Below are 21730 nucleotides of genomic sequence, written 5' to 3'. Positions count from 1 at the left end.
GGCTACAGTGACCCCGTGACCAGACCTATCAAATCAAAGTGCAAAGTGACCTCCAGATATTCCAGATCATTTACCAGATTTTCGTTCGCTGGAAGACTTTTTCTAGACTATTTAATTGGAACGCATGACGCACAGGAGTGGGCTCTAAGATTGTCCTGATGAGAGGTCGCGTCGGTCTGGGACCTCAACCTGAGCATGTCTAAGATAACAGTCATGTCGGCCTGTTTTCACAATTATTGTCTTGAGAAAGAGAAAAGTTCTGGAAACGTATACAATCAGTCCATAAAGTTTTAAAAAAAATGATTTCATTCCTATATATCAATGTTTATTAAGACAGATAAATTACAAAGCATAATTTATCGACAATCAAAATAAAATTTCTCAACTGATTGGAACAGTTTAATATCTCCGTTCTCGTTTGAAGTCTCCTCTACTAACATCTATTACATTCAAATAAACTTCAAAAAATCACCCCAGATCAATGACAAGTCCTTTTGCTTCGCTTAACTTATGCCGGAACGCTGAAATTTTAACAGTAATATTTAAAAAAGAAACGGATCTTTTCCGTTTGTGCTCCCCCCCCCCAGCTTAGTGGGTGCATAGATGGCACGTGCTCTGTAACTGGGGGAGCATAACGTACTGGGAGGAGGGGGGGGGGGGGCACAAACGGAAAAGATCCTAAAAAACTTTGCAGATCCATTTTTAATGACTTTCTATTTTAGTGCAGAGAGGGGCTACAATTGCAAAGCCCCATCCGATCAAGTGTGGTTGTTACGAGTGTACGGAGAGTGCCAAGTTCGACAGTCTACGACACTCACAGTCACGCATCAATGCTTTCAAGGCAAGTCCAATAGCTCTGTTCAATGTTATTGGAAAAAATTTTCAATTGATGGCAATTCAAGTTTGCATTTCAGTTCATTTGTAAAAAAAAACTTTGGGTCTTTCCCATTATAGCCCCCATGACATTATATTCCCGCATTATGGTATAATTACCATAATTGGGGGGCTATAGGCTATCTGACCACTAAGCTGGGGGGCTATAGTGGAAAAGACCCAAAACTTTTTTAAGAAGTAAAAAAAATTCCCCTATTGCAAACTTGCTAAATTGATCATATTGGAACAACTGAAAAGATGTCAGAGAGTTTACAGCTCAGCCTCGATCTTTCTGTCTAATTTAAGCCATTCATCGTTAAAAGTGAATGGCTTAAATTAGGAAGAAATATGGAGGCTGAGCTGTAAGGTTCCCAAATTTTATTCTCAGAGTAATTTAGTACTGAGTCTTAATAGTTTTCAGAAACTGATCAGTACTGATTCGGTTCTGTTCATGTCATAATTGGCTCTGATATCTTCTGATTCAGACTCTGACCAGAATCTGAAAATTTTCTAATTCAGCCACTGATTGAGACACTGAAACATTTCTGTTTTTGAACCACAGTCTTAAATGTTCTTTTTGAACTTTTTGGATCTTTTCCGTTTGTGCCCCCACCCCCCCCCCCCCGTACGTTATGCACCCCAGTTACAGAGCACGTGCCATTACATAGTAAATCATAATGTAAAAACATGGCACGTGCGTCTGGGGAGTGCAAATAATATGTACCCACTAAGCGGGGGGGGGGGGGGTACAAACGGAAACGATTCGAGAAATTTTTCAGGCTCTGGCCAGTCCGAGTTTGATCATTCTGTCGAGCGATGATCCCATCTGGACTGCATTCACTTTGAGCTACGAGTTGAGGAAACTGAGCTTCACTGAGGTCGAGTTCAAAGATGATTACGTCACTCTCAGCAAACAGTGCACTAAACTGGCTGTCGATCTACTCGACCAGATCAGAGGATCAAAGGTCAGCTTGTATACAATTGAGCGTTCTTCAATTTGCTATATCATCAAATAATGAATCACCATGTATAAAGGCACGTGATCTATAATGTATAAAACAATCTTCAATTAGGAGCTAATAATTCTATTGATTTTGAAATTAATTTTTATTAGAATTTTTAACGTTTTTTTTTTAATTTTGCCCTTTTCTTTCTTCGTCGACATATCTAATCTCAATAAGGACTGACTTCAGATGTCTTTGAGAAATGTACAAGTTAATTTTTCAGATACTAATTATACTTTTTCTTGCATAATAAAAATGAATTTTTGACTTTTGCCTGTGTTTGCTGTTATTTTTGTAGTGGTATCACATTTTTTGGGTAATGACAGGTCTCGGTGGCTTCCTCCGGAGACACAATTGAATGTATCTAATGATTTCAATTGATAGCTAATGGTATTGATGATCTTAAAATGATACATTATACTGGGGGTTGGGCGGATCCGTGGTTTATTATCTAAAATTTAGTTTAAGTTGAATTACAAATTTGGGTATTTCCCATTTGTCATGGAGCGAGAAATATAATGGGAAAGAGCCACAAGTTTTTGTTTTTAAAACCGCAAAGTTTCACCTGTTGCAATCAAGTTTACAGGTTTGTGTGGGTATTTTGTCCTCACACCAAATTTGCCATGAGTGATTTAAAGCTGGATTTATGTTTGCATTGTTAATTGCGTGTATCTTGCACAGGAGCTGAAGATAATTTTGAACCGGACAACAGATCCGGAGGAAGTGTTGACGATGTTAGAGGCAGAATCCACCACCTCTGAGTTCGGAGGCAACGACATGGACCCTGATGAGAAGAAAGAGAGGATGAGTCTGTCCAGACTAAGAATGGCTATTGATTTGGAGCAGAAGGAGTTTGTGGCCCACCCCTCCTGTCAACAACTTCTATCCCATCTCTTCTATAAAGGTGGGTACCAAAAGTACCGACGTGTATCTCCTTTTGAAAACAATTTTTTGCGCCAAAACTTAGCGGGTCAATGTACATCTCTTGGAGAACCAGACGGTTAGTTCAACGAAAAAGATTCAGACCCACTTTTTGAAGGGGAAAGGAAATTAGGGACTATTCAGTGCGAATCAGTATCCTAATAGTAGCATATTTTCAAACAATTTTCAACGGTCGTTGGCAAGTCGGGTTTTTAAAGTACCTCAAAACATATTTTCTCTCAAAGGAAAGAGCTTTTGAAAACAATTTTTGAGCAAAAAATTAGCAGGTTACAGTACACCTCTCGGAGAACAACACAGTAAACTGTAACAGTTAGCTCAACAAAAAATAATGCGAGCTAACTTTTGAAGGGAAAATCAACTGACCACAGAAGGGACTATTTAAAGTTAATCGGTACACAAAAATTAGCACATTTTTAATTGATAGAAAATATAAAAACTTGAATGGCCAGAATATTCCTGGACGAGCTGTAAACTAATGTGCAACATTTAGGTCCTCCTACCATAGTATTTACAGCAAATATTTGTGTTTCCAATTATATCAACACCCAATTGCCAGTAGACCATTTTTTAAAATTTATAGGCTATAAAAAGTATAACTGACGAAATCAAAGCCGATCATTATCTGGAATTTACCTATTTACCTCTTTTATATATCACACGAAATCAGTGCCAGTATTTAAACTTGGCAGAGCAGCTAATGCTATAACAAAATGAAGTTTAAAAATATGATTATTTTCGCAGAAAAAAACATACCTTGTCTGCGTAAATATGGGATCGGAAGTGCTCATCAATCAAAAACTGATAATCACTGTTTCCAAAAAAATAAATGCAAAAACTATCTAAAATGTTTCTTTCATATAATATCTATCAATTAAAAAACGCCACCAGTTTCTTTCATCTTAAAATTCTGCAAATTTTTTGGTCGAAACAATCAAAAATTCAGGTTTAAATACATCTCATTTCATCATCTCGTTTTGTATCTTTCTAAATCGGTTTATACTTATTACTACTTACTATAATACTTACTGTTATAAAACTAGTGGATAATTCATCATCATTCGTAAACTTTGATGTCTTATGGTCTGATTTGAAAATTTTTGCTAACTATTGCTCTCTGATATTTGCTAGCATTCACTTGTTAGAATTATATTTCGTAATTGTTTTTTTAAACAGATCCTCATTTTCTGGAGATTAAAAATTAAATCAAACAAAACCTTAAACAATGAAAAATTAAATTAGAGATAATTTTTCTTTGACGGTCATTTGGAGAAAATTACAGTCCGATACTACAATACACCGGCTACATTCGAGAAAAAATTGCATAGAAACAAAAAAATCCAACTTCTTTTTCCGTAAGTGTGCAAAAAACTGACAAGTTGTTAGAATTTTCAACTTCCTTTTTATTGATTGCCTACAAACTTTCCATTCGATAAAGCAATTACTTTCGGCGCATACTTCACCCAACACATACTATGGGGAACAAGCTGAGCTATAAAGCTGTTTTCTAAATAAAGTTCATCTTTTTTGAATAGAAGATTTCAACAATCATTAGAAACTGATTAAAACTAACTGTTGCACAGTGTTTTCCGAAAATGAAATGATCGCATGATTTTGAGCATTTTTTGTTCAGCAAAATAAATTATCTTTTGCTCAACTCAAAAATTACAAAAAAGTTCCGAACTGACAGATTTGTTATGTTATTTGTGATAAGTTTTTTTAAAAAATCAAATCAGCCTTGAAGGCACACTTTGTAAATCATTAATCATATGCCTTTCAGAGGAAAAAATAAATGGTCTATGTAAAAATTATTACCAATATCAGAAAAAGGTGCAAATTTTGAGCCGAAATTGATATCGTACGCTATAAAACTGAAATTCAGAAAAATTATACCTTCGCCGTTGTGATTTTTTGATGGATCTTGCATCGGAAGCATAATACAATGCAGTTGAAAACAACCTGCGCTTCACATTGAGCTTGGAGAAATAATTGACCCTGGAGTAAATAAAGTTTAACTAATGTAACAATCTTCATAGTATAGTCTGTAATTTTAAAAAAATCTAATTAGAAATCCAAAAAATTTGGATGAAAGATCAGTTCTTTTGAGCAATTTGCTAAGAAATCGCCATTATCGTAACCTTAATGACAAGTGTATTGAGTTTTTGCATCTTTTTCTCTTGTGCCCCCGAGAGGATAAAATATCTTCTGCTCTCTTGTGCCCCCGAAGAGCAGCTATTATACTCATATTAAACAAGCATTATTTCTCCTGAACACAGTAATTTTAATATTAATGTAAATTGCGTTAAATTTTGGAAGGTTTAATACCATTGTGTTCAGAAAAACAAAATTTTTTTCAGATTATTTTGATATATATACCGCAACTAATGTTCCTCATCTTTGTACAAAGTAACTACTTATTCTGCAAAATTAATTTTTCTGACTATCTTGGTAACTATGAAGTATTTGATTAAAATTATTGGTGGGCAAAAACTGGTTCAATAAAAAAAGTCTTGTCCTAAAAACATTGAAAAAAAAAACAATTCAAGAAGGATTGAACAAAAACAAATTAGTTCAGCCGCAAATTCAGGTCTAGTAAAGAACGTCTTGAACATAAATGGAATTTAAGTTCGACAAAAATTGGAATTTTATAATTCATTGCATTATTGGTCATGGGATTTTCGACATATCATGTTTAAAAAATTTATATAGTCATAAAAAAGCATGTCGAATGAGGCATGTCGAAACTGAAAAAAATGTCTTATTGGATTTTAAAAAATAATCAAACAGCCATTAAGAATTCATCAGCAACTCCAAGAATTATATACACTCATAAATGATGTTCAGAAGTAAAGTACAAGAAAAACATGAAAAAATTTTGACTCGAAAAAAGTTTTTCTGCGAATGAAAAATGCTCGACTGTTGCAGACATTCCTGGATGGCGTCAAGGCAGTGCGTTCTACAAAGTGTTCTTCGTGCTTGCCCTCGCGATCATGTTCCCAATTACTTCTCTGGTGTACATTGTTGTGGGACCCTTTGTGGAGGAGCTGCGCATTCTTAAAAACCCATTCATCAAGGTTCTACATAAATTTCTCTTTCTCAGAACTGCATTCTTAAAATAAAGTAAGCGAAAAATTGAATAATTGTCTGAAGATTCTCTTAATTTTCATTTTTGATTGATAATGCTCCAGGACTATACAATTTCTAGCGCTGAGAGTCCGAGTTGAGTAATAATGGCAGGTGTGGGAGCATTTTGAATTAACATGTTAAATGTACATTATTTTGACCAAGCCCCCCCCCCCACCTCCTCAGAGAAGCAGCAGAATTAATTTATTTCTGTGTGGGTTTGAAATGAATCGGAGCGATATTAATTAAAGGTCATAAGAGGAGAGGGTACGACGTTGTAATGAGAATAAACTCAAAGCTGCTCATTCGAAGCCTAGAAAATAAAACTTTGCCATTCATGGTAGTTCCATAAAGACGCGAAGGAACTATATTCACAAATGTTTAAACTGTTTTGGAGTCTTTCGCCCACGAAATTATAGCCCCTAAAATGGGATATATGCGGTAAGGGATGGGGGGGGGGGAGGGGGGGGGGGGTAATTGGGAAGACCACTGCTTTGATTTAGTACGTGAACCACTGTGCATCGTACTTTGGCTTCATCATCCTCATTTTCCTGTCGACTGTGTTGTACCCAGACATGAAGGGAGACAGTTACGACAGGGACAGGAACCCAAATGTCATCGAACTACTCATCGTGGGATACGTGGTCGCATTTCTCGTCGCAGAGACACAAGGTAAACCCTGTCACTCAGTAATCACAGAATCAAAATTAGTTTTATTTCCTGAGCAAGCGCGCATTAGCGCTGAGATTATTGGTACAGATGAAGATATACAGAGTAAACTTACCAAAAAGATGAAAGTATATTTCTTCATCTTTGCAAGAGAAAAAAACTGAAAAGCGAGAAGATTATTATTGACCAATTGGACAGAATGCTGAAAAATGCAGTTTTTTAACGTTTGGCAAGAGAAAAATTTTCTCCAAAAATCAACAATTTATTATCTGCAGGACTTTTTTTCAAGACCATACAAATAAAAGAACATATATGGTTCCATATTTAGTCTAACAGTTTTTGTCTATAACAAATTTAGTCTAACAAGCCATACCTTTTGGCGCAAGACGCATACACGTCTTCTGATCAGCTCCAATACTATTGTGCCTTAAATATCTGAGATCTGTTCAACAATTCCCCACAGGTACTAAGTTGAGAATAGCCCCTTTCTGTGCTATACTTAACCAGAATAATGTTTGGCCTTCATTTAAGATAGCCTAATATCAGCTTAGTCGCGACCCAGTGAAACGAACCTTGATAGCAATGATAAGAAACATGATAAAACATGATAAATCCTGCCAAAATCTTGTCATGTTACATGTCAAGAAAACATCAAGATATGTACGAACTTGTATGATCTTTGCATGGCTATCAAGAAACAAGATCTTGGCAAGATTTCCAGGAAATTGCAGCCATTCCTCGCATGCAATAATCATTAATAGCCGGAAAGCAATAGTAGCCACGCTATAATTGATCTCATCGTAGTTTAATTCATCACCTCCAGCCAAGATTTTTCCAACCGTTTGAATTCCTAATTTTTACTGACTTCTCTGTTGTGTAGTTGAATAAATTTGTGTGCGTGACGTCATTTGTAACGCTTTTGCGTAATCTCTTAGGTCAATTGTGTAATAAGTTTTGAGCTTATCTCACTAAAATGACTTATGTGCCCACTTAATGACAAATATTTACTAATAGAATATCAGTACAGTGCATCTAAATATTGTCACAAACTTAGGTGACCTAATTCTTGAGCATTAGATTTTTTAAATTTTTCTTACTAAAGATCCAATTTTAACAGAGCTCTATTTTTAAAGGTTTACTTTAATTTACATATAACAATTACACTCCGTATCTAACTCTTAGATTACTAAAAAAAACAAGTGGTCAATTTATCTATCTTTATTCTTTGAATTTCGAATTCCAACCAGTGTCAAGAAGATATAATGCGGCTATTTTCCGGCAATCTGCCGGCTCTATTTTGAAAGGGTGCATTTTCAAAATCTGAAATCAACATTTTATTTTTAAAAATTCCATAGGCTTGAACAAAGTAAACATAGTTACTTTCGGATCAAATTAAATTGCAAAAACATGTTTGAACTACTAATGGGAAGTACAATAAATTGGTTGCTAGTAAATTTTCCACTATTTAGTTTTGAAAAAAAAGACATGACACCAACCAGTTTTCTAGAAGAATTGAAGAGTTTTTTTACTTTCAGTTTTCGTTGCGGAAAAACTTACAACAAATGTTATCTTTTCTTTAGTCTGATCTGCTTTCAGAGACAACGACTGATTTTCAAGAATTTATTTTGCTGTGTGTTCTTCTATAAGCTTGTATGATTGTTAAATAATAGCTTACAAAGGTGTGGTTTCTACCCGCATTTATGATCAAAGCTAAGTAAGGCACGATGAAACTCATGTATGATAATGAGTGAAATGGCATTGAAAGTCATGAAAAATCAAAGTTAGTGGTATGACTTTTACAGCGATTATGAATATGAACTCAATAAATTTGAACTAAATAACAAGGGGAAGGATCGGGGGGGGGGGGGGGGGTAAACGGTTACGGGCCGTTTACAGGAAATAAAGCAACTGTTTGGGTGAATTTAGAGATAATGGATAGTGGGTTCAAGAAGTACACTAAGAACCTGTGGAACATAGTGGACTTCTGCCAGGTGTCTGCCTACTTGGCTGCTATCTCTCTCCGGACTGTCGTCTGGCTCATGCCACCTGTGGAGCCTCCAGTCACCAACCGAGGCCAGATGAGCTCCTCGGATCCGATGCTGATCTCAGAGAGTTGCTTTGCCACAGCGAATGTCGTCAGTATTCTGAAGTTGCTGACGTTGTTCATTTCTAACTCGGAGCTGGGACCCCTGCAGATTACACTGGGTAGAATGATGATTGACGTTGTGAAGTTCATGTTCATTTTCTTCCTGGTTCTGCTGTCGTTCGCGAGTGGGTTGAATCAACTTCTCTACCTGGAGTACGGCGCCGATGGAGCGGTAAGTCTCCGATGGCACCCCTCGTTGAGAAGACCGTTGTCGACCGGTTTTCCGGTTGTGGGTGGGGAAAATACCTATTATTTGACCCTTATGACACTTATGGTTCGAATTTGAAAAGAGAAATGACTTTTGGTCGACTTGATTAGTGGGTTTGACCAGGTAATTGAGGTAGGGTAATCACCCTCACTCCCCTCACCTCGACTTTATTAGTGTTTTCATATCTGGTGGACCCTCGGCCAGAGACATTTTAAAAGATAGTGCCCTTGAACAAAGTAGCGGCTGTCGGATGCTAAAGTTATCATCAGGCAATAATGGCAAAGATTGATAATTCCAGCAAGTTTAAGTTTTTGTTTATTGTTGCAGTACAGCTGTATTTGTTCTGGTCCCAAACAGCAAAAGAAAACAAACACGTCGCAGTCTCAATGTTGCGTGGAGTCTCGTCAAAAATTGGCTGTTTCGATTCAATTTTAGGAAACTAAAAGTATGTTTGTTTGAAATAATTAGGAAACCAAAACTATGTTTGCTGGATCCTTTTCAGCGTCTGAAAACGTTCAACTGTGAGGGTGTGGTCTGCAAGATCCAGAACAGCCAGTTCATGAACATGGTGTTCTCAATGATAACCCTGTTTTGGACTAACATGGGCATCGTGGACCTCTCTGCACCGACAGTGAACGAAGAGCACGGTTTCACCCGATCAGTGGCAATTGTGGTGTTTGTAGTGTACCACATATTCTCAATTGTCATCCTGCTCAACATGCTGATTGCCATGATGAATCTGAGCTATGACACTATTGTGCAGAATGCAGATGTAGAATGGAAATTTGCCCGGGCAAAGGTCAACTAATTATTAGAGCCTAGATAAATTTTTTGGATCTATTCTGTTTCGGTCCCCCCAGTGTTTTTTATGACCCCCAGTTACAAATTATGTGTTGTTATATAACACGTTACCATGTAAGATAATATCACGTGCGTCTGGGGGTCATAAAAAATTTATGCTCACTAAGCTGGGGGGGGGGGGGGGGGGAGTTGCACCTCACAAAGAAAAAATTTGACTTATACAGCTTGCCAAACGTACTCCAGAAGTTGTCAATTTTAAACTTAGAAAAAAATTCGATCCGCGACAAGAGTCTTTGCTTAAACACCATATTTGAATGTCTGTATAAAATGTCGGATGTGATGTATAGGATCAAAAAGATGTTTTCAAACTAAAATTTGATTAATTGCTCTTGAACGAAGTTCATAGCAATTATTATAAACGTGATGATCTTTTTTTAATGCAAATTTTTTGCTTGACCATTTTGCGCTTTTCCTCTAGAACATTCTTGAAGTAAATGATCTTGAATGGATCGTGAAGTCAGTGGTTCGAATCCCGGTGGGATCAAATGTTTTCCACCCGCCTGTCGTTCGAGAGCAATTCTTTCGACATTAGTCCGTTTATGTTTGTTAGCGGTACGTAACAAGGGGACCGTAACCTAATGTTCAGGATGTCTGACTGCTAACCTAGAGATAGCGAGTTCGAACCCCAATCAGGTCCGAGTTTTAGTCGGTTATTATGTTTATAGTTGTGGATCAGTTACTTCCAGAGGAGTGGGACCCTGCCTGCGCCCTTCTTCATGTTGCCCACTGTCAAGCACGTGATCATGTTCGTGGGTTGGATCAGGAAGCAGGCCATCAAGGAGTTGCAGGAGTTGGAGTCCAGGGAGACCACGATGAAGCTGAATAGAGTGATGAGAGAAAATGAGAGGAAATATCAGGTAGGATTAGAGTCGGAGAGAATTAGAGTCGGAGCTGAGAAATTAGTCCTAAAACTGCCCGCCCTAAGTCTAAAAAATTTGGATCGGAGCTGAGAAATTTGTCCTAAAACTGCCCGCCCTCAGTGAAAAAAAATTTGATCGATTTTTCGTTACAAACTCTTAACTACTTTGTTTAAAACAAGGCACTTCTAGATTTTAAAACCGTCTTATTACTTTTGTCAAGGTCATTTAACGGGAACCTATTTCAAAACCGGAATCAGTTAATGAAAGTCTAAATTAAAAATGAATTTTATATTGAGATGCGATTTCTGAAACTAAGCCGTAAATTTGTACTGCCGCAATCAAGAAACGCTCATGATGAGGTCCGACAACCAATAAGGTCCTGGATCACACGGACTTGGGTCTCACACAAGAACAATAAGAGCCCAAAAACAAGAGTTGCCCAACGAATCGATTTTGGTCAGTTCGGACTGTCCCTTGCTGAATTTTTATGTTTTATCAGGACACCGTCTTAAACGTGATCCATGTTCTGCGGACTCATACTTGTCCGTCATGGTGATGAGAAAATTCAAATCGTTCCATATTTTTGCAAGATAATTAAAAAAAATTGCGGGCAAAAATTTGAATCCAGGTTTAATGTTATAGCAAGTAGGTCTGGAACATACTAACGCTTTTTGGAGAGGTGAAATCCACGAGTGAAATCCATAAAAACTTTCAGTAGTCACTCAAAATCCTGCAAAGAATTTTGGGAGACCGTTACTTCTGTAAAAATTTCTAGCTCCAATTTGATGCTAAAAATTGATTGAAAACAATTTGAGGAGCTTTAGAGGTCATAGGAAGTTTATTACAAAAATTTGACTGTCTGCAAATAATTCTGAACAGTACAGCAAAAATAAAATCAGTACATCAAAATTAAAATCAGTACAGCAAAATTAAAATCAGTACAGCAAAATTAAAATATCATCACGTTTTTTGTCATCATGACTCTTGTTACATTCACGTCCACCTTCAGAAAAGCCGACTTTTTGCAGTTTTCTTAAATTGGGAGCGCATAAGAAGTACCTGTTGTAAATTTGAACATGAAAGCAAACTGGCTACCACTTAACATGGCATAAATAATAACCATGGTTATTATTTATGCCATGTTAAGTGGTAGCCAGTTTGCTTTCATGTTCAAATTTACAAAGGAACTAGCAACAGGACCACCAAGAATTCATACAAATCATATATGACCTAGTACAAAATCAAAGAAAGTTGTATGATCGTTGACCCGGGCAAGCGCAATTTAACTTAGCATGAGTAAGTCACTGGTTCTACAGACCTGCGCGTAAATTGTTACCGACTGCTACTCAAAATGGCAACATCGAATACCAGCTTACATTCATCGCTCTTCACTTATTTAAATTAAAAAACTACTCTCTCATTCCCCTACCCCTCCCCTCTCTATTTCTTCCTGTCTGTGTATCTGTGTCGCTTTTAACTCAGGCCAATTAAATCTAAATTTTACTAATTCCTTGAAACAGGACCAACAAACTAGACAAAAAGACAATTATTTATTAACATAAAAACAGAAATTTGACGCCATTCAAGCTTTTGTTCGTGCTAAATAAATTGTCATCAAATGATATCTAATAAAACTGAAAGTGTTTAAACATAATCCTCAAGAATGACCGTCTTATTGTTACATAAACCAACTTAGTTATCTGATCTTGCGAAAAATTGAAAAATTTCCCTCAAGCAAGTCATGCAACGAAGGTATAATTTTCTGGCCAATTGCGGAGAAAAGTCTTCATTTATATTTGATGCGGCAAAAACAATGAAACCTACAGGAAAAAGATTGGTCTTCAACTCCCAAATAATGTATTACTAAGAAAAAGTTGGGAATGGTTGAGGTCTCTAACTTTGAAAAAGAGTGCAAGGGTTATGGCCACGCATTGGCCTTTTCATTGACGATGATCTTGTTATATAGTCGTCATTTTTATTTCTTTGCCGGCCTTTTCGGCGTCAGTCTATTGGAATTTAAAATTTTATATCGCACTTTTTTTTAAACATTTTTTACAATTTTTACTAAATTTGAATTTGCGTAATATGTACGCAATTCTGTAACATGTGACAGAGTAAACGGAAGTAAACGGAACAACCGTATGATTTCAGTAATACTCAGAGAAGCGACATGCCTAGAGTTCCGGCTGTCGGTACCAATATTGTTGGTTAATCTAATGATTTCTCATTAGATTTTGATTTGTAGTGTGCTATAGTTATTCACCAGTGTTTACTTGCTATAAATTGCCATGTATTGGTTAATTTTTTTTCATTCTCTTGGCAAGATCTTCGTTTATAAAAGCAATGCGGAGATCTAATACGTTTAAACGTTTCTTCATTTTTTTAATATATCGAACGATTTAACATGCTTCTAGATTTCTGGTTGTAGCTCTTAATTCCTCACACCAGTTGATTTTAGGCGGTCATTACAAACCTGTCCCAACTGTACATTGCGAATAAGAAAAAGACTCAGGACATTGCTCCAATCACAGATGACGATCTCAACGAGATCAAACAGGACATTTCGGCATTCAGGTAACAAGACTCATAAGAATTAGATCAACCTCAACTTGTTAAATTTAACAATCTAAGCCCGCAGACAAGTATTATGTTAGGGGGTCTAAGCAGGTGCAACTACTTTGAAAATGGACCAGTACTGGATTCGAACCAGCATCTCTTACTTGCAAGCCTAGTGTGCTACCCAATTATACCAACTGGTCTGAAGCCCTCGAACTTGGGCATCTCTTATAACCCGTTCTCACGTGCTTTCTTGTTCCTCAAGGCTTCATTTCTCTAACCAAGTATACGTTGAACAAGTAGAGCTTCTTGTCAAGCTATGTCAAGCTATATCTTTTGCGCAATTTACATTAGTTTGTTCTCTCTCAACCTTCTAACATGTTAAGATACATTTTGTGTAACTGATTGGGTGCAACAGACGAAGTGGTCCAACTTAAATTGATTATAGGGGGGGGGGGAGCTTGCTCTAGATGGAGTTGTGTTTAACAGATACGAGGTCGTGGAGCTGATCAATCTGAAAAGACTGGACGAGGTCAACCCACAGGGTTCATTGAGGTCAGTGTACAACAAACCGGGCGCAGGAGGGGGCAATGCTAAACACCTTCGCAATGCAATCAGCAGATTGCCACTGCTCAAGGTAAAACTTACAACAGAACCATAACAGATTCAGTTCTAAACAGTCCTGAAACCAATTCATGTCGAGTAACTTTTGAATACATGAGTTATTTTTCACCGCAACAAAAATCTTAAATAATTTTTTTTATTTATTTTTTATTATCTTTATCTTAAGTTTATCTTTATCTTAAGTTTTATTTCCAACAACAGTTGCTTCTACGTTTTAACTCGCTCGAATGGCTCTTTTAACCTCCATGTTTTAAATTTCGTACTCTTTATCAAATGATTTTTGCTTAGAATAGATACATTATTTCGCTTGCTTTTACGAATTATACCCTTATTGTTAATATTGTTCCATCTGTAAATAAACAGATTGTACATTACTACCGCAATGCTATCCTTCCAATCCTTCGAGAAACTCTCTAAATGCGAACTTTATCAAACTATGTTAACCGTTTCGAAAAAGTTGAAGAAAAAGATGACCTTATAAAAAATTATGTTATACAATGCAGCACTTACATCAAAAAAGGAGACAGGATGGTGATCAGGCAACATACAAAAAAGATCAGGAAGTACCACATAATTTAAATAACGAATACAAGGTGAGAACGTTTCCAACTTTCAATTTTCCAGAAAACACGGAGAATTTATTACTTGGAAGTAGTTTGGTTAAGAATTTGGTCAATGATAATTCAATACCGCAAGACATCTGCATTCAAGCATACAGAGGTTCAGCAACAAAAGAAAAGATCGTTGTTCTTGAAAAATATTCCGAGAAAGAATTTAAAACTGTTATTTTGCAAGATGGAACCAATTCGATTTTAAAACAAAAACTTCGTGAGGTGAACGACCTTTTCAATGAATACATAGAATTAGTTGAAGTAGTGTCTAACAAATTTAAACCCAAATCTCTAGTGCTAATGGAAATCCCACCAATCAGGTCATCAAATCATAACTCTATTGCTAGTGAACGAATATCTGCTCTCAAAAAAAATCTTGAAAATTTTGCTAACTCTGCTAATAGTATGAATTTGAAATTGTTACCCATTCAACAAATGGTGAAGAAACTACCCCACTACAACTATCTGTTTTACAATGGTTTACATTTTAATTACCAGCAGGGAGTACCTTTTATAAGGAATGCAGTTTTAGGACACTTTCTTCTCACATCAGACAATATAATTGCAAATACTCAATACACTCGCAGTTTCAACCATCATAATAGAAATAAAATTCAACCTTTTCAACGCAAACCATTCAACCAAACGTAATACTACACCACAGAAAATAATCATTTTTAATAATTCGAATAGTAACATGAGATGATGTATTACTTGTTTTAAATTTCAAGTTTTATATCAATGTTCAGGGAAGGAACTTCATGTAAATGGAGATTTAGTCTCATTATTGTACTTATTTTATCTTCGCGAACTGTATCTGCAATTGAATTGGGTTATGAGAATTGTCAGGAGGTGCCACTTTTCGTGTTATACAATAAAAATCGGGAACGCCTTATATTTTTATTTCAATTTGTTTTTTCCGTGTATTAAATATTTGTTTTCTCTTAATAATTAAGGCTTCTATCATGATTCAATGTGGAGATGTGGAACAAAACCCAGGGCCAGTTCTGAAGTATGCTGAATGCATTAAAACAGTAGGCGCGTCTTTTAAGGATAATGTAAAGATTTTCTCGCTCAATTGTAGAAGTATTGTGGGTCAGAACTCCACCTTAAAGCAATTAATGGATGATACGGGAAAAACACAATTTTTGGCTTTCCAGAAACATGGCTCTAAAAGAATGAGGATATCTGTTTCTGGGAAGTACGCAGTGAAAATTTCCAATATTTCAGAAAAAATAGGAATCTTTCATCACAAAGCAAAACAAGTGGAGGTTGTCTGCTGCTCTATATACCTAGATCATTCAAACCTAAAGAACGTAGAGATCATACCAAAACCTCCGAATCCCGTTTAAAGCGTCTGGGATGTTATTTCATTAAAAAGTACTTGTTAAATATTTCGTATTGTTCGACCAAACACTTTTCGAAATGTTTCTGTCAGAACTGGCTCTGGGAATTGACTCTGCTGCAGCTGAGAACAAACGAATAGTTTTGATGGGCGGTTACAATATTGACTTTTTTCGGAATAACGAAAAACAAAAATTAGAAACGCTATTTATTCCGTACGGGTTGGTGTCATGTAACACAAAGATTGGGACAAGACAGAGTATCAACAAGACTGCATTGATTGATTATATCATCGCAGAAGACTTCAAAAAATGTTTTATTACAGTGAGCATCTTCAATAGTGATCATTACGGAACAGTTGCTATATAAGGTGAAAAAATGATCGTGAAACAAATGCCGATCAAAAGGATTTTCTTCAAAAAGAAATATTCTACAGAAAATTTTCAGGAATATATTCGGAATTCAGATTGGAGTCTTTTCTGGATGTCACCAAATAATAACGAAATGATGTTCCAATTTTGTATCATAGTCGAGCAAGCAATAAATGTGCATGCACCATTGAAACTTTGTTTTGTGAGGAATGAGATACCGAAAATTGTTCTGGATAGAAATAAATTCCTAACTGGAAAAAATTTCAAATCAGAAAATGAAGCTTCCTTGTTAAAAGACGTCATTGCTCTGAACACAGAAAAAAGTCGCTGCAATTTTATACAGGAAGTTGGGAACAAGGAAAAACAACGAATTGTAAGAGACACTCTGCGTAACAGCTTCGGTGAGCTTATTAAGAACGGAAAAGACATCGCAAACCTTTTGAACTTCAAGTTTTCTGTGTTGGGGAAATACTTTGGCGAAAGAAAAAAATTTGATGAAACATTGTTCTCAGCTGATACGGGAAATGCAAATCGGTTTGTTTGCAAACATGTTACTTGTAAAGAAGTCCATGATTTGATAAAATGTTTGAATGTGAACAAACCTTCGGGTCCTTCAAAAACTCCCTCATGGGCGTTGAAAGATGCCCAATCGGTCCTTGCGGATCCTCTCTGTTTTCTGTTAATTGAGTTTATATCTGAGTCTTCGTTTCCGACTGACCTCAAAAAGCTTTGGTCTCACCTCTTTATAAAAAAGGAAACACAGAAGATCCCACTAACTATCGTCCAATATCAGTAACCGGTGCATTAGCAAAACCTTTTGAGCAAGTTATAAGGAACCAAAATAATGACTATTTGTTCTCAAATAAGTTGCTTTCACCTGAACAATTTGGATTAGCATTTGACTCAATCTCACAAGAAATACTAATAGAAAAATTGAAATGTTTATGATTCGACGGAACATCTACACAATTGATTAGATCCTATTTCAAAGATAGAACTCAAAAAGTAGTTTTCTCAGGAAATGAGTCCGACTGGATTTTACTAACAGAGGAGTGCCACAAGGCACAGTTTTAGGACCATTATTGTTGAACATTTATGTGAATTATCTTCATAGAACTATTGACAATGACAATTGTCAAGTAATCCAGTACGCTGATGACACTTTCCTCTATTCTTCTCATACTAATGAAAATGTAGCCAGAAGTTAGTTGGAAAAAAATATTGAAGAATTGTGTTATTACTTCCAATCAGATCAATAATGATGAACAACAAGAAGACAGAATATATCGTGTTTGCTCCATTAAAAAAAGAACGAACTCCATCATATCTCAAAGTTAACGGTGTGAACATAGGAGAATCGTCGTTGGTAAGATATCTAGGCATAATATTTGACAACAATTTAAACTTTAAAGAAGAGATCAAAAGAATACTATCCAAAATGGCGTGCAGCATCAAAATATTGAAAGATATAAGGAATCGTTTTCCTGTAAAAACTAGATTAACACTCTTGAACGCGCTTGTTTTAAGTCACGTTCAATACTCATCTCTTATGCTCGTTGGTATCAGAAAAAATCTCATAACTTTAGAAAAACAATTTAATTGGGGAAAGAAATATGATCGCTCGACTGATTTAAAATAAAAAGTAGAGTCATGACTGTTGAATTCCTTCTCAAATACCGATGCATGGTATTTTTCTTGAAATATTTTAGGAATGTGTTGCCAGTTTTTAGCAACAACAATGTATTGCAAACTTCCAATTGCAACCAGAATGCGAGAACAGGAAAAATTTATCCGGCTATGAAAAGTAGTTCGGAATTCCTCAATAAATCATTGAGGGCTGCAAGCCATGAAATTGTACAATGAAGTTCCATATGAACAAAGACAAAATCTCGATAAGGTTAAAAACATCAAAGGTTTTCTGAAGGAGTTCTATTTCAAGGAGTATCTGAAGGACCCAAAAGCATTGGAATACAGAGATTTGTTGAGGCACTCTTTTAAATTTTCATTGTTTTTAGTTTCTTAATATCCAATATATTTCTTAAATACTTCAATATTCCATACGTTGTAAAATATATTTTTATTGTTTTATGTATTTTAGGATTTGTACATTGCCATTTTGTTGACACTTTTATGGTGTGTAACATTTTGGAATTCAATGTCTTTTTTTTATAATTATTTGTCTTTATTATTTATTTATTACCTAAACTATCTTCATGATGTATTTTGTATATAATTTCAGGAATTAACGTGCTCTTTTGTAATTTTGCAGTGAATCGGGTGAAATTATGCAAGATCACAGCTAATCTGGGAAAAGTAAGTGAAAATGGGATGAAGGGTTAATTATTTACCTATATATCTTCACTTAACACCCAGAACAGGCAAAAAACGTTTATACGTTGCGATGCGATCAATTACAAAGCAATCTGGCAACGGAATACGATTGTGATCCTTGAAGCATTATTCGGATAATTAAAAAGTTTTGCAAGTTTGCACAAAATAATGTTAGAATGAGCCGATATGATCCGTATCTGAGGGGCACTGAATCAAGAGTATTTGAAATTTTCAGCGACGGGTAGGATAACAACTTTTCAGGGACACTTTTGTATTATGATTATGATTCGTCAAAAAAAACATCATCACACTAGCACATGATTTCAGGTCACCAGCTCTGATTACAGGTGTCGACGCGGTAATTTCTCCGGAAAAAGAATAATGATATCGTTTCTGCCGTTTGTTTGTTGTCTCTAAGAAAGATCTATTAAAGTATAAATGTATTAAAATATGTTACTATCGCACTGGGAGAGCGCATTGGGTTAAATATAGGCAAAGTTATATGAATTACGAACAATATTTTCAATATGAAAAGAACAGACTGAAATGGGGGTGAAAATTTTTTAAAAAAATGCAGCTGAGAACAAGCCACTGGGGCGTAATTCTGTTCCTCTGGGGTCTATGAAAGAAACCCCGAGGGAAAACACATAATTTTAGACAGGAAATAAACCCCCATTTTAAAATTGAATTTTGGTCGTGATAATTTGTTCGGTTGAGATAGTTTCATATCAAATTCCACCAGCCGCTAAGGCATGGCCATGGCCCGCGAGGCATGGCTAAACGCGCTAAATGCGCAGCTGGTTAAAAATAAAGTAGGGTTTATTTCCTTTCTAAAATTAAGAGGGCTTTTTTTCCGTGTTTTTTCCGAAACTGGTTCGTCTGTGATTACGCTGAAACAACAATTAATTCAATTAAATTATTCTAAATAGGAACTTTGACTAGATTGATTTCAGAGAGCGAGTTCTGGTCTGGCAGCAGCAGTGGCCCATCTCAACAGCGACATACCCAAACCAGACTGCTACATGCCAGCCATATACTACGACTGGCCCAAAAACGACCCATCCTGCATGCTTGTACAGGACAAGAAAGACCCGCTCAAGTTCAGGTGTGTACATGGAAAGTTCTAAGACATATGTTGTGTTAGTGTAAATATCATTGTATTTATAGTTTGTCGGCCTTTCGAGCCATAAGAGCCTCCCGGGTTGAACTTCCTTGGGGGTCTTCATTACGAGCCAGCGCAGCTAACTTTCATAAATATGCGCTAATTTGTGGAATATAGTGACAAAGGACAGAGATACTTTATAATTATTAAGAAGCAGGCTTGGTATTGTGTGTTCGCACGTAATATTCCGACCCAGCCTAATCACATTTTGACTTAATTCTCTACCAAATGAGGACTAGACTAAAATTTCAAAACTCATATATTGTACAAAAACAATTGATGTATCCATTTAAAAATTGATTTCAGCTCAAACCACTAAAAAAAAGTAAAGAATGCCTAATTAGAGGGCCAATGATACCTGCTATTAAGGAGACTAGGAGACAAGACACACAACAAAATCAAATAAAAACAACAAGCTTTAATTAGGACCAAAACTCAATGTCTCTTTTTTTGAAAAAAGCTTAAAACAAAGGCAGAATAGTATCAAATAAACCCAAAATAAACAAATTGACTTGCAATTCAACAGAAAAGACACAGGACCAGGCTTTATTGAGAACAAATAACATGTCGACAAAAGCAAATTTGAAAAACACGTTTTTACTTTTTGAAAACAATTTATTTCATAGACATGAAAACCATCAGCTTTTAACCGAAATCATCAAAGAGGTCAATTATACCTCCATATGAAATCATTCAGAACACTGATTATCCAGATTCTCGTAGGAATATAAAAAACACAAATACAGGCAAAAAGTGAAGTCAATTATTGCGAGAAAACGGTGACGAATCCTTTAAAATCATAATATGTTCACTAAAAACCTTGAATAAAACCAATAGCGCGCTCATTCGACGCCATTCATATGATGTGATATGCGACGTTTTATTAATGTGATAATCGAACAAGACATCGAAAAAGAACCACAAAAATTGGAAAATGTCAAAAAATCAGAAAAGATCTCAGCTTCAAAGCCAAATAATCTTTATTTAAAGAATAAAACAACGATAAAAGAGAATTTCGTACTGACTTGCTTTGATCTCTTGGTCTTCAGAGACAACGCAACAAGGTGACAGATTAGACAAAAAAGGCGAAAAATGAAAAAAAACGATATTTTTTTAAAACAAATTTTTAAATCATACCTACTTACAACAATATGCTTTCAACTAAAACACAGAAGATAGGTCACATTCTTACTGACTATTGGACAAGTCATTATTGAGGCTCAAAACGACAACAAATTAAAAACGAATGCAAGAACTACTCAAATTTGCCTGACACATATTTTTACGTCAACACAGTGTTTAAGACGAAAAAAGATTGAGCTTTTCGCTGAAATCTTAAAGTTCGCTCATTGACCTTCATTAGCGCTTGAATTTAAAAAGTAAAAAATTGAGCTGCAATTTGAAGTGATTCTGGTCTGTAATGAATATAAAATTAGGCAGAATCCTTTTTTTCAAAAAACAGCTCCCAATTACTTTTTGAATTGTGAAAATCCACAAAAAGAACAAAAAAAATCTTGATATTGCTGCTCCTCAAATAAATTCATTAATTCTCACAAAGGTTACCGAAATAGCTAAATAGACAAAAACTCAATATATCAAAAAATAATTATTTTTTGGAAAATCATCGAGTTGTAGTAATGAAAAACCATTACGTATTAACTGAAAGGAATAGATAGTTTCTGAAACAGCCCCATAGATATTAAAACAGAACAATAAAATTTTTGAAGCCTTCATGAGATTTTGTTAGTTGCTGAAATGGACTGAAATTGTTAGTTGTGAGGAAATTATAAATATTTTTTGCGAAAAAAACTCTAGATTTCAGAAAAGATTTTTTTTTGCTTTAGGTTATACTTTATCAAAGGTGATTTTTGCTATTTTGATAGATCTAAATTACCTGAATTCCTCTTTACTCCAAAAAAAACTGTCATGAGACCTAAAAAAATAACAAAAAATAACTTAATTTAAATTCAAAAAACGAAAACAGAAATATTTCTAATTGGATAAGCAAAACTGCAAAGAGCAATAAAAAGCGGACCAGGTCAAAAGTC

General features: G+C 35.6%; 1 protein-coding gene across 2 annotated transcripts in view; it reads left to right on the top strand.

The window, feature by feature from the left end:
• LOC142357385 (short transient receptor potential channel 5-like) overlaps window positions 1–21730 on the top strand; it is a 72329-nt gene that overhangs the window by 23423 nt on the left and 27176 nt on the right. For both annotated transcript variants that reach the window (XM_075409112.1, XM_075409061.1), the window contains exons 5-15: window positions 723–841; window positions 1653–1838; window positions 2559–2781; window positions 5742–5890; window positions 6443–6611; window positions 8535–8926; window positions 9465–9761; window positions 10489–10680; window positions 13142–13257; window positions 13729–13876; window positions 19474–19625. In XM_075409112.1, coding sequence (XP_075265227.1) covers window positions 723–841; window positions 1653–1838; window positions 2559–2781; window positions 5742–5890; window positions 6443–6611; window positions 8535–8926; window positions 9465–9761; window positions 10489–10680; window positions 13142–13257; window positions 13729–13876; window positions 19474–19625 — 2143 coding nt within the window. The remainder of the gene's footprint in view (window positions 1–722; window positions 842–1652; window positions 1839–2558; window positions 2782–5741; window positions 5891–6442; window positions 6612–8534; window positions 8927–9464; window positions 9762–10488; window positions 10681–13141; window positions 13258–13728; window positions 13877–19473; window positions 19626–21730) is intronic.

Source organism: Convolutriloba macropyga, chromosome 1 (assembly GCF_964194025.1).
Source record: "Convolutriloba macropyga chromosome 1, txConMacr16.3, whole genome shotgun sequence".
NCBI lineage: Eukaryota > Metazoa > Xenacoelomorpha > Acoela > Convolutidae > Convolutriloba > Convolutriloba macropyga.
Note: the sequence above shows the minus strand (reverse complement) of the source record. Positions and strands in the feature narration are given on the sequence as shown.